This window comes from Dysidea avara, chromosome 7 (genome assembly GCF_963678975.1).
Source record: "Dysidea avara chromosome 7, odDysAvar1.4, whole genome shotgun sequence".
Taxonomy (NCBI): domain Eukaryota; kingdom Metazoa; phylum Porifera; class Demospongiae; order Dictyoceratida; family Dysideidae; genus Dysidea; species Dysidea avara.
Window position 1 is genome coordinate 35,886,005 of NC_089278.1, and position 14,578 is coordinate 35,900,582.

A 14,578-nucleotide genomic window follows, 5' to 3' on the forward strand; every position below is an offset into this window, starting at 1 on the left:
TATATATATGGAGCCACTTTGGCAGGAAGAATATAGAGGATGACTTTAATTCTGAGGCTGTTGTAAAACTGTTGACACGTAAGGTAGCAGTACTCAAATACATCATTCTTGAGATTAATACCTTACTAGAACAGCCACTATGTACTGGTATCACACTATAATATTAATTAAACTTAGAAATCTTGAAGCACTTGGACCTGAAAATTTTGAGCAGGCCTGACAGTTACTCACATGCTGTTAACATTGATCACTATTTCAATGTGCAGAAGAGAATTCCTTTATATCCAACACAAGATGAATCCTCTAGTTACATCTGGTAGCCTTGCACAGTATAACTCTGTCACAAATAAAATATTTAGGGAGTTAATTTTTTCAATGGCCAACATAGACAGTGGCATGATCAATGCAGGTTGTACATACATGTATATGACTGATTGCTTTGTATGTTGTTTGGGTCATGATGTATAGTCAAGACACATTTTACTCATATATACTAATTCAACTTGGTTAAAATTAATAAACACTGCCACAATACAGTGAATATAATAGAATACAAACACATGGTGTTCACGATAAGTCTCTACACAATTCTACTCCAGCAAAATTGTCCACTCCTTGTGAGGGGCTCTTCCAAACTGCATGGGGAAGACATACAGCTTTTGGTTAGCAAGCATACATACATACATATATAATTTACTTTCTCACTATTTCTCTGGCAGTATACCACTCGGTAATGGTACTATATACATGTTACTATATAAGGTACTATATACATGTTACAAGGATTACTATTCAGTGGCGTAGCCAAGGGTGGGCCTGCAGCTGGGTGGACATGTGCCCATCCAAATTTCCCTAGGAGAGTGGCGCTTGCTTGCTTTAGCTATTACGAAGAAGAGACAAGTAGTGCATACCTCGGCAGCACAATGTTTTTGTTGTAAATCAGCAGTTGATATTGATACACTGTAAGTTCAATATTTACTTCAATTACATGATCCAAGTAACTTCAGTGCTTTCTATTTAACGCACAGCATCATGTGATCCAAATTTTAGGTAGGAACACGAGGAAGGAGGAATCCAATCTATTTTTTTCACATCTGGAATACTGAATTGTAACAGCACAGATTTCTTTTGTTGGCGGGGTGAAGTGAACTAAAGTAATAGATGAAAAATGAATTCTTTGGGGTTAAGTTGGTTGGAGGTGAACAATTGCAATTGGTGGCTTAATTAAACCATATGATTATCTCAAGAGTCTTTAAGAGTCAGGCTAGAGTGCAAAGAGTTGTGTACAAGTACAGATGAGATAAAAGAGACCCAAGACAAGGAGGTGGAATAAGCTAGTTTCCAGCTTCGATATCATTCATGCTGTAGCATTAGACTAGTGAAATAAGCTGCGTGTAGCATATAGCTAGCTAGATACATTAATGCACTTTTTGAAACAATTTTAAAACCAAATGTACGTAGAGTCCACTAAGGATGGACTCGCATTTTGTGCTAGTTAGTTGCATGGGGTGAAATGTGTAGGTGAAAGTGCCCACCCATCTGCGAAGGCCCGACTACGCTACTGTTACTATGTGTGTGGAAAGTGTTTATGTGGAAAGTTTCATGACTTTGTGATAATTTTTTTTGGTTGAACCACTATACTATTAATACATTTCATCTTGGGATATGCAATGGAAGTACACAGTTATATTCTAATTCTTTCAGTTACCTGAATATCAGTTAGCTCCTTGTATGCCCTCTTGGCTACAACACAACCAGACTCCATCGTGGGAATATCCAGCATCTATATCAGTGAGAAGTAGTAGTATGAGTGACAAAATGCCAGTATATCCAAACAAATTTCATTACCAAGAATATCTTTTGGACCTCATAGGTGGCTTATTAATGAGGTCATGAAGTGCACCTTAGCTATGTTTGGGATCTACTTGACGTGGTCACTATAATGAGGTGGTCTTGTTATTAAGTACATACTAGCTATGTTTGGGAAAAAGGTCATGAGTGACAGTACACTTAAGAAAATGGGTTGTTATAAGCATCACGAGTGCCATCACGTTTGGGGACATGTGAGAAGGTTAGAACAAGTCAACTAGGTTTCCACACTATTTGGAGGCTTGAGGACAGTTTGAGCGAGGGCTACCCACAAATTAATTACCAAGGCCACAGGCTAAAGTAATTTAATTGTGGGTAGCCAAGTCCACATAGTTTAAGAGGCTCTAAACATGTCAGCTCATTCAAGTTTATACCTGGTAAAAAAAAAATAAAAAAACAAGCAGCAAACTATGGCTGCTAGTATCAACATTCATCCTTCAGTCAAGTTGATAATGTTAGTGTTACATCATGACAATAGTGCAGCATGCCAATGACACCTGCCTTATATGGCATTGTCGATACTCATGTGATGAATGTAGTAAACAACCACGAGCTAGATCACAGGTTAGCAACCACAGGTTAGCAACTAGTTAGTAACCCCCAAAGATTTCTATTTCTAGATAGTAACCTTATTAAGCCTCCAGACATCAAAGGAAAATTACACATAACTTCTCTGAAGCCTGTTAATACAGTGAGTCAGATTCTTTCAACTTAGAATGTCCCAAACCTAGTAGTGACTTCATCCTCCAGAAAAATGTAGTCTATAGATTGTGCTAAAAGAGTCAGAACGACAAAGATCTGGAATTTCCCTTGAATTAAAATAAGGTTTCTATCTGAGCAAAAATGTCATCCTAATTATAAGACACTACTCACCTCATCCAAAAAGTTTATGGATTTAACAGGACACACCACACAAGCTGTCCCAGCACCGAACATCTCCTTCAGCTATAGAGAAAGTAGTGAATATACTGTGTATATATATTTGCTGTCAGTATACAACAAACACATGATATCAAACAAAACAGCGGAACTGTTTAAGTAGAGATCGCCCCAAAAGTGACACACACCGTTTAAAATGTCATCTTAAAAAAAATCCTTAAGACATCTTATACGATGAAAATTACCTTTACGGAATAATAGTGGTCCAAATACAGCACAAAAACAAGAAAATACTTACAGGAGACCAGATATAGAATTTGCCAGCCTGCCTGCCTGATACAGTCGCAAAGCTGGAGGCCAAACAAAGTAATGCACAGCCACCATTTTACGCCTCACTAACAAACTAACCAGTGGCACATGCAACAAGTGTGTGCCTTCTGCACTTTGTCTTTCTTCAATCAGGCTGTTCGTCCTCTTATTCATGCAATGAAACCATATCAAGGCATTAATTTTCCATATCAACACTTTCCTTGAGCAGCATATTTAGATGCCACAAAATCACTTACACTTGGTAGATACCTATAACTTCACAATAGGCTCAAGGCCACGCCCACTAACGATCTTGGTTAATTAATAATGATCAGCTGCGGAGACCACACCTCTTAACAATCTATTTACTCAATCATGAAGACCACACCCCTTATGCTGCATTTATAATGCTAGCACAGTGAAAATATGAAATAATGACATGCCCTCTTAAGTGAAACGCTGACTTGAGATACTCTAATACAGCAGTCACCCTAATAGAACAGTCACACATGTATTGCTGTATGCTATAACAAAAAATAATAGTATTACCACATAGTTAGGTGGGAAAATCCCTAATTTGACATTGAACAAAATAACATGCCAATGTAGGGATTTTCTCACAGAGCTATGCTGTAATACCATCATTCATATCTTGTTTCACTACTTTTTGTTGCTTGGATCCCTACTTTATTTAAAAAATTATAATCTAGTAGTAAAAGGAGCAGACAGACAAACACAGATAGATACATAGTGTACATACACACAAACACATGTTTTATGGCCTAGTTTAACAATACAACACTTTAAAGAAACACATTACCACTACATGTTTCTACTAGGTCATCTATTATATATAGCAACAGTATGCTGTACATGTGATGGTACTTACCCTTCCTTCCTTCAGTGCCTTCTTCACATCATTCATTCTGATTATCCTCTCTGTTACCTTGTGTGTACCCTAATGTGTGTAAAATACCACCTTATGAAAAATGCATCTTGGCAGCAGTTATGTTTGGGACCAACTTTACATACTTATTACAACAAAGTGGTCTTATTTGACCACTTCAAGTGGTTTCACTGTATTATGGTTATCTCACCCAGCTGTTGGCCAACTTGAGTATGGAGTCACGAGTCACTCCAGGTAGAATGAGGCCATCAAGAGGTGCGGTAGCTATTTCAGGCTCTGCAGGGGTGATAGAGCTTAGTGTGTGCAATATTGCAATATGTGCTTATGCACTGAGCTACAGACAACGCACACACACAACACACACACACCTCCATTCTCATTCACCCAGTGCACAAACAAGTTCATCGTTCCCACTTCAGTTAACTGATGGTCCTCTCCAAACAGCCACAACACTTGTTGATGTCCCTTCTCCTCTGCTACCAACTGAGTCCTGATGGTCGGACCATAATTCCTTTAAGAGAGAAAGAACATTATGACTATCACACACAAGAAGACAATACAGTCACTTAGGGGACCAAAAATACAATAATTAATGTACCCACTAGTCATGAAGTACACCTCACTTCCACCATACTTATGTACAGTTGAGACAGTCACTTCAAAAAATGCAAACTAGTTAGTGTTGTCCCATGTAACTTAGTCACAGTTACAGATACTTTTTAAAAGTGTAGAGATGCATGCACTTTACAAATAGTTGTAATAGTTTGCACTGATATAATTATGTATGGAATCCTTTGTGAGTGTTATTAAGATTGTTATATTGGTAGTTCTAATGACAGAGAGACACATCAGTATTCCAAAGCTGTTCTCTACCAGAAATGTTACCGAATGGTTTCGGTGGTTTGAAATCTGTTGTGCCGCCAACTCTTGAAGTTAAAGCCATCCGCTCGAAACTACCTACTCTTCCTAGAAGGGGAAGGCTGGCTGTCTCTCTAGAATTAAGCGATGATGATAAGCTTATAAGAAGGCAAAAGAGCGTTTGATGCCGATGGAATTTATTTCTCTGATGAATGTCATCAATGAAAACTTTGACCAGGTGAGTTTCTTACATGACCTTAAAAACTGCTCAATGGGGCAATGCTGGAACTTGTAACAGATGCGGTTAACAACTGTTACTCCACCAGTTGTTAGCAGGCTTACCCAGTAGCATGAAAATTTGCATTTCGGCGAAATGTTTGACTTAGATAAAGTAATGGAACAAGCACGTTTACTTTTTTACAACAAATGAGCTCTCAGCTTTACACTAACAGATGGTCTTACTCGCTGATCAAGTGGCTGTACGTAGTGTTAACCAGTTACCAAGGAAGCCAGTTGTATGCTGTTTTAAATGTAATCAGTCTGGTCACATACAGCGTCACTGTCCTGTGTACCAGTCTCAGACACCCCCACCCCGTTGCTGTTCAATTGTGGCAAAGTAGGCCACATTGAAAGAGAGTGAAGACAACTTAACCAGGGAAACTCCACCAGGACGTCTGGTCAGGATGCCAGGCATCCCTACCCTTAGACCACTCCAATGTTATAACAGTTGCTGCAGTGAAGCATACTAATTCAATTTATATCAATTATAAGTTAGTAAATTAGTAGTAGCTCTGGCTCAACCATTTCACTTATTTGGTAAGATACACTCTGTGACAGTTGATCAACACCTCCCACTACTACCACAAAATCTTGTTACTGCATCAGGCCAGCCCCTACTATTAATAGAGAGGTGTACAGTTATCTATCAGGGCAAACAACTCTTATCACTCACCAGTTCAGTGCTGTCAATAAACTGATCACTCCAGTTAGATTAGGGGTTGACTTTCTGAAACAACATAATCTTATTCTGGATTTCTCCACTAACCCTGTAACACTGTCCTTCAGTAGTTCTAAGACAACCCACCTGGCAGATTCCCGACACTATTGCAGAGGTGGAACCCACTCTTACAGGCACAACAGCAGAGGCAAGCAAAGTTTCGTGCAATGCTGTCATTCCATTGTTTGGAATATCCATCTCCTATGAGTATCCCTCACACATCCCTGAATTTGTCATGGCTATACTGAATAAGTGTAATCATCTGTTCCAGGGTCTTATCACCAGATACCAACACAAGGCTCCCCAGTACATGTCCCACCATGTAAAATTCTGGTACAATACAAGGCCACAATAGAAAAACAGATCCACCTAGATGTTAGAACAAGGAATCATAGAAGAAAGCTGCAGTCCATGGATGGCACCAGCAGTGTTAGTACCTAAGAAATCAGGTGAAGTATGCCAAGCATACTGCTAAAGATGCTAATCCTTTCCCACTTGTAGATGAGGCGCAGGATATGCTGGCAGGATGTTCTGTCTTTACTGTTTTAGATATCCAGTGTGCTATTGGCAGTTGCCAGCGTATCCAGCAGACATTCAGAAGATAGCCTTCTACCCTGGCCCTGGTATGGGACTGTACCAATTCAAATAGATTCCATTAGGTCTCTCACTGAAGCACTAGGATCCTTCCAACGTCTCATGGATAAGATTATGCATGGTCTCCCTTGTGTTATAACTTATATCAATGATGTATTGGTTTACTCTAAGAATATGAAAGATCATAAATGTCATCTACAGCAGATTTTCCATAGACTAAGTGAGGCAGGTTAACTCTTCAAGGTCACAAGTGCGCATTAGCAGTGAAACAAGTGAATTACCTTGGGCATCAGCTCACAAAATCAGGTTTGATTCCAGATAATGGCAAAGTACAAGCAGTTCAAGATTGGCCTGTTCCGATTAACTCTTCATCTTTATGTCAATTTTTGGGGATTGCATCATATTATAGCTAGGTGTTATATTGTTCAGTTCTCTTCTATTGCAGAACTCATCTTACACAAAAAGGAGGTTACCTATGAACTGAAACATGCTCGTATTGGTGCTCCTGTGCTGGAATGCCCTGATGTTAGCAGTTATGCTGAGACCTTTGTACTCCAAACAGATGTTAGTGCTTATGGCCTTGGTGCAGTCTTAGACCTATGCTAGCCACATGCTTTCAAAATCAGAACAAAATTATTATGTCATTCAAAGAGAATATCAGACAATTTTTTATGTACTAAAGCAATACCGACACTACCTACTGGGCAGAAAGTTTAATAGTTAGTGCTGTGGGTGGTTATTCTCTGCGGGATAGTGCAACTGCATTAGTGTTCAGGTACCTTTTCTTAAATATCAAAATAAATTTCTTGTACAGCTGGTGCCCAGCAAAAAGCATACCTTCCATTTTCTGAGACCCCATTGCACATCAGTATCTCTGGAACATCTTAAGAAAGGGTGACCCCACAATCACTCAGATTTACAATAGGCTGACGGTGGGTTCAGCTGCACCACCTGGTGGCACCCATCAATTCATAGATATAAGCAGTTATATCAGTTACATGTGGTCAGTGGTGTTGTGTGCAGACGGCACCATCCAAGCTCTTCAGCTAACTTGGTTACAGTACCTATCCTTCTGTCTAATTTTCAAACAGATGCTCTGCGTCATTGTCGCTATTTGAGTTACGAAAAGACACTCCACAAATTACACCAGGAAGCTTATTGGGTATCAACGTCACATGATGTTGAAAGTTTTGTAGAGAATGTGTCAAGTGCAATGAGTCAAAGCCACCTTGCCTGTTCGAACAACTACGACCAGTATCCCAATTGGAAGGCCATGGAAAATGGTTGCGGTTGATGTTCTTGAGGTGCTTGTATCATCAAACAATAACCGGTACCTCCCTGATAGACAAGACTACTTCACAAAGTAGGTGGAAGTGGTTCCAATGGCTGATCAAACTGCTGCTCGAATTGTTTCATCTGATATTATGTTCCCTAGGCATCCCAGAAGTGCTTCACCTTCGGGCAACACTTACTGAAATGCGTGGCTTTTTGGAAGCTAATCTTGTAGAATCAGCTAGCAGACCAAGAGTTAATTATAACAAACAGTCATTAACACAGCACTTTACAGCTGGATAGCAAGTGTGGTTATCAGCACCCACAGCAAGAAAATCAGATCCTCGCCAACAAAGAGTGCTTTATTGAACGAATAAAGCACTCTTTGCAGTGCAATAAAACACTCTTTGTGGTCGATGAAGCACTGTTGGCCGGCTGAGAGTGTACTTTATGAAATTTAAAGTACACATTTTCCTTTGATCTCACCCACGCAAAATTCTATAATGTATCATAAAGGTGGTTGTCTGATCCTTACAGGATATCTTCTAGAGACTGGCTCTGGATCGATAGTGTCTTTGTAGTGACATCTACTCCATTGACAACTTTGAATGCACTATGCAGTGATTAGAGATCTTCATAACAAGTGGTCCTTTCACTACTGTTATTGTCCATTCACCATCCCATGCAATAAAGCACAGTTGCCCATGTGCCTTAGTGCAGGCTAACAGCCTGCGGGGCTCGCGCCAGTATGACTAATCACCTAAGTTGGTGAAGGCTGATAGCTTTGCTGCGCTGAGTGATCAATCACCCCAACCAATACGAGTTCTACCACTGGATTGCTTTTATAGACATACCTAAATGCTTTGATGATGGGTGGGAGAAGGTAGCGTTGCTGTTATGTTTGTTAATGTCAACGGACAAGTCTTGGAGATATCATGGAAATACTTCACCATGTGACTCACAATAGAATTGATTGTGGGTTGTGAGCAAAACCTGCCAAAATACGTGATGAACGTCTACCATGCCAAACTATGGTGAACTACGCGTGAGTTACTTTATTAAATAAGTTTGTGTGTGTTCAGGCTGCTAATAATTCATGTAACACGTGTTAATTACAAGTCCTAGTGTATGGTGAAGCTACACGACTAGAAAGTTCCATAAGCCATTTAAAGCATAGCCTTGCTCATGCTATATGAAAAATAAAGCACTCGGCCACGCGCCTCATGCTTTATTTTTCATATAGCACTCGCGGCTATGCTTTAACATATACTAGAAGAATCAACTTAAAGTTAAGTTTGAAGACAAGCTTCTACTAGGGGAGGACACATGTAGAACTAACAACATACATACACTTTACAAATAGTTAAAATATAATTAGAGAATATAAGTATGGAACATTCTAATACACTAATTGACTGTAGCGTCCCTTTGCGAGTGTTACTGAGATTGTTACAAAGTCATGTTGCTAGTTACTGACATATGGACATTCAATTCAGTTAGACCCTGAATAAGGACACTTTTTAATGACACCTTCATAGTTGTACAGCAACCCTCAGATGCCCAAGGTCCATAGGTATACATTATGCAACTACGAAGACTTCAGAAATTAGGTCACCTTTCTAATCAACGAATGGAATACAGAGATTCTACTGTACACAAAACCTCTGAAATCAGGACACCTCAGTACTAGGATATCTTGATAATCAGGACATTTATCCCATTTGTATTAGTGCACACACAAACTCTGAAATCAGGACACCTCATTACACTTTAGCATGTCCAAATATACATAGAGACAGACTCCGATGTAACACAACTTACGATCCCATCTTAGCTGCTCCATTTCCTCCTGGCCAAGAACGTACAAACTGTGGGTCACAGTACAAGGAGACAGGATTGAATGTGCCAGTGGTGAAATATGGTCCAACAGGACACAAGAGGGTATAGAACATGGCACTGGTTGCCTTAGAAACTCCTAAACTGGCCTGTGGATAAACACAATATTTATACATAGTACTAAATCACAACACTACAAGTGGTTTCTCTATTAGAATATTTTGTTTTTGGTGTATTAGTTCTACTAGAGTAAATGAATAGAGCTCTTGTGCATAAGTGAATGAGCTTCAACAAATTGTCTTAACTGTGATGGGACTGGCACAGTTAGGATGATGGGGTCCCACTGTTATAGCAATACCAAGCTGTGGCAACAAATTTTACTACAACAAAGAAATTATAGAGCTGAATAGTTGGCAAAATATGATTTAAAAGATTGTCTTGGTGTGTATGTGGAGATGTGCTTTTCTTCAAACTTTCCATCAATCCAACTGCAGTACTGTACAACAGGAAAATCAGATAAAAGAACAGATTTGATAAATCAGTTAAATTCATCATATTTCAATTCGTCAACATCCATATAATTAAGCACCCCTAAAAGTACATGTTCAGGCCATGTGATTTCTTGAGTTTCAACATTGTTTAATCAATACTGATGAAGTGTGGGTTTCTCAAAATTTCCTGTCATACAGTATCCTGCCATACTACGCTAATATTAGCCAGCATTCAATAAGAATGTAGAGCCTATACAATGGACAGACAGCACAATGGTTTACTTTAGCATCCAAAATCATTAGTTAGGAGGTGGGCATTATTAAGAATTACGACAAGATGTGTAATGACAACAAGTCACTTACATTAGTCCCAATCATGGTGGGCCTGATATAGAGTGAGCAGTCTGGAGCTTTTGGGGTCCAGTCCATATCCAGCTTGATTAACTCTATCATTGACTTGAGTAGCTCTTCATTGTCCATTTGCTGATGGTAATGAGGATTAAATTAATGAACACTACTGATTCATACAGAACACACATCTGCCACACACACACACTTACTGGTAAACAAGCAAGCTCTGCAGACCTGTTCAGTCTCTTACAGTTCATGTCTGGTCTAAACAGCCTCACTTTACCATCCACACCATAGAAAGCCTTCAGACCTTCAAACAGCTGTAGGAGGAGAATAAGCACATATAGTCATAACTTTACTTCTATATTGAAATGTATGGACTAAGGTAAAAAGGTCTACACTGTTTGGCAGAGTATGTTCATGAATGTGAAGTATAGTATCTATGACATGTGCCATAATATAGATTCACTACTAGAGAAAGGAAATCACAGCCAAACTACAGTGGGGGCAATTCAGTGACTCAATCTGTTCTGGCCACCACTTGTGTGTATACTCAATAACACTCTGTAAACTTCATTAGCAACAGTGATGGCTGCTCACAATTGTATAATAGTACAGTCACTATAAGTCAGTGAGGCATGTTTTGTGGGACAACAATAGTAAGAACATATCCAATAGATTAGCAGAGTGGCTGATAAATGATCAATACAATAAGTGAAGTGTGTGTGTGTGTGTAGTGTAGCGTGCAGTATGTTTGCGTCCAGTGTTGGTTCACTGGGTAGGTATGACCGCATAGCGGCTTTGCTTTTGGCTTTGTGTGTGTGTGTGTGTGTGTGTGTGTGTGTGTGTGTGTGTGTGTGTGTGTGTGTGTGTGTGTGTGTGTGTGTGTGCACAAGTAATACAGCTCCTACATGCTTTTGTCCTAATTTCAACATGGTTGGATTATACTTGTAATGATTCTGTTTGTCCCTGTTAATCCATATGGGTAAACTGTTCTATGTGTCTATACTGGTGAAGCACATATTATTATAACATCTCGTATGCACTGACAACACCAAATGTAAATACACACACAAGCACAAACACACACTCCCTGATATACATATGTATATAACACAAACAACCTTTCTACCTCAATAGCATAATGGAATGCTGGAGCAGCAGGGTGAAGTGATAAATTCTGCACAGGTGTAATCTTGGGTGGCTCCCATCCTTTTGCTTCAGTCCAGTTGGCAGACAACATGTGATCTGTGAAGGTGTGGCCAAACTTGAGAGTGCTAGGGTCTGGCTTTGTTCCAGGTGTAGTGGTCTTGGTAATGGTAATACCATCGTGCTAGAATATGAGATACACTGACTGTGTCGTATATAACATGTCAATAGCTCCTACATATAGTATCTCACTGATCTCTACTACTGAGGAAAAACTTGATGGTGCCAAAAGAAATCAAAATCCCCTAATTTGGATTTATTTTCAAAGAACAATGGGTCTTGGGAATTTACTTTGAAGAAAGGGCCTCTTTATAATATCGTACATGGAAGCAGTCTAAGTCAGTAACTTTTGGGACAAGATATTTTAGTTTTAATAGGCAGGTATGCTTTAAACAGGTGAATCAGTGTATAAATAGCTCACCTGGGGAATATACAAGTGATCTTTTTAGAGAGGTGACCTTTTATACAGGTGACTATTAAGACAAGTTTAGGTTCCCTGGGCTAGTGGTGAAGCACCTCGTAGAGGCTCTGCCTTCTGTGCAAACCCTCCAGTGCCCAACTGGTAGACTTGATAATAATAAAATAATAATAAAACAAGTTCCACTGTAAAAAAACTCCTGCTATACATTACCTACAGTGAGTGCCTGCATGTCACCTCCTTGTTGTGTGCATGTTGCGTAGTGTGTCTGTATGCAAGAGCATAACATAGCAGCCAATTAGTAGTTTCTCATCCTCAAAATAGTAGTGCAGGAGGGTAGATTTTAGTAAAAGGTGCTGGATGCAGTTGTACAAAAAAAATCCTTGATGTGGAAAGAAAAACAGTGATGCAGGTGAGGACAAGAAACAATAATGTGGCATAGAAATTACTTTGTTTGCAGATGATGCAATCCGCCCACCATACAGATGAATGATGAAACAAACTTCATCGCAAAATAAAAACACACCAAAGATTTGTATGTTACGAGGTATGTTACCACACACTGTACCTTGTATGGTGCGGACGAGAACAGTCTGCTGCACACGCTGTAACAACAGTGCTGTAGTAAATAAAGAAAAGGCAAACGATCATTGTAAAATTCTACAAAACCACACACCAGGACAGAATCTTCTATAATTTCGACACCGACACATGGTACGCACTTACCTTGGGTAAGTTACTAAATAAACCCTCGGACAAAAGTCTTCTAGATACCATTATTTCGCCTGGCTCCTAGCCAACACTACGCAACACAAGAGTGATAACGGGAATTTACGTTATGTGCGCTTACAATATTTTTAAAGGCGTCTACCCCACATGGCTGGGAGTTGTGCTTCTACGTCCGGAAAGGTACTAGTAAATGGCGTGGAACTGTTTTATGAAAGTAAAGGTTCAGGGAGTCATGTGCTACTGTGTATTCCTGGTGCGCTTGGTACCACGAAATTGGATTTTGCGCCCCAGGTGAGCTATTTTGGATCACGTGAGGGATTCAGGATAATTGCATTCGACCCAAGAGGCTATGGCAACTCAAGACCTCCAGAGAGAAAATTTTCCGATAGGTCAACATTCATAGAGGATGCTAAGGATGGAAAGGGTCTCATGGATACTTTGGGGGTGACAAAATTCTCTGTACTTGGCTGGAGTGATGGAGCAATGTCTGCGATCATTCTAGCCTCAATGTTTCCAGAGTCTACCATCACTGTAGTACCCTGGGGGGCTAATTGTTTCATTGGAGAAGAAGACGTAAAAGTTTACAGAGAGGGGAAAGACATGTCTACGTGGGAGCCTCATCTGCGTGAGCCATGGGAGACAGAATATGGTAAGGAAGGTGCTCAGAAGTTGTGGGGTAGTTGGGTGGAAATGACCGAGGAGATTTATCATAATGGTGGAAACATTTGTAAAGATCATTTGGGTTCTGTGAAGTGCCCTACACTACTCTTACACGGGATGAAAGATCCATGGATCCCAAATTACCATCCTGTTGACATTGAAAAAGGAATTGCTGACTGTACTGTGTATTACTTTCCTGATGGTGACCATGAGATTCACCTCAATCAAGCAGACAAGTTTAACCAGGTGGTGGAGAACTTTTTGAATGGGAAAAGTCATCAAAATAAATAACTAGTTTCTTATGATCTAACTTTTGTACTAATACTTTGTTGTGACTGCAGTATTAGAATAAAGGCTCCGGCCTTAGCAATAGAAGTTTTATAGTGCAACATTACAAAGGGATAGTATTAAATTACTCATGCCGTGGCACTGGAGGCCTGCTATAGTATGTTCACGTTGAGCTGAACCCTCAAAAACATTTAATAACTCATGGATGCAATTACACACGATCTTGAAATTTGGCTCATTTGTACTATTGCTTGACCCGCTAAGAATATTTCAAAATCTTTTTGTTCAAATGTTTGACATAATATTTACGGCCAATCAAAATTTTCTCAATACATTTCCTATGGGGAAGCCATATAAATACAATGCCCATTACAGTCCTTTCCCGAACTTGTAATGGAGCCAAACCATACGTGTCTGTTGTTGACACCTTTGTTGTCACCAATAATTATCTGGTTGGCTGAAATGTTAACTCTGTTGAGAAAAAATCCACTTTTAATTTTTAGCTGTTTTTCAGGATTCAGCTCAACGTGAACATACTATAGCAGCCAAACAAAGAAGATTGGTTTGGTGGTAGAAATAATTATTTGTAACAGGTTTTGAACTATATCTCTTGTGAAACGTCTTAGTTCAACCAGTGCCTCCATCTGATCAGAGGTTTGTTATCTAATTTACCAAAAAGGAAGGCATACACAAAAGGCAAAGCCTGTACAAGGTGTGAGCCACAAAAAAGAACACTACAACTCCAAAAATACAACAGGAACAAAACTACACAGTGATACAAAAAAACATCAGTGAAAAATGATCCCGTACAACATTTAACTACGTACCCACTCTAATAGAACACTCAGATTCTCAGCGGCGGGCGGCGTCAAACTTTCTTAGAAATCACGTGACTTCTTGGAACAAGCGAT

At 39.6% G+C, this 14,578-nt stretch overlaps 1 protein-coding gene and 1 pseudogene across 1 annotated transcript; one reads left to right on the plus strand and one right to left on the minus strand.

The window, feature by feature from the left end:
* Nucleotides 1–489: 489 nt before the first annotated feature.
* Nucleotides 490–12,848, minus strand: LOC136260224 (branched-chain-amino-acid aminotransferase, cytosolic-like). Its single transcript, XM_066053888.1, has 12 exons — nucleotides 12,717–12,848; nucleotides 12,559–12,609; nucleotides 11,496–11,696; nucleotides 10,573–10,683; nucleotides 10,376–10,495; nucleotides 9,507–9,670; nucleotides 4,333–4,475; nucleotides 4,155–4,240; nucleotides 3,947–4,015; nucleotides 2,743–2,814; nucleotides 1,709–1,783; nucleotides 490–635 (listed from the first exon to the last, which is right to left on the minus strand). Exons 1-12 carry the CDS (start codon nucleotides 12,765–12,767, stop codon nucleotides 591–593), a joined length of 1,188 nt encoding a protein of 395 aa, XP_065909960.1. The 5' UTR covers nucleotides 12,768–12,848; the 3' UTR covers nucleotides 490–590.
* LOC136260225 (valacyclovir hydrolase pseudogene) lies at nucleotides 12,823–13,754 on the plus strand (annotated as a pseudogene).
* The last annotated feature ends 824 nt before the right edge of the window (nucleotides 13,755–14,578 follow it).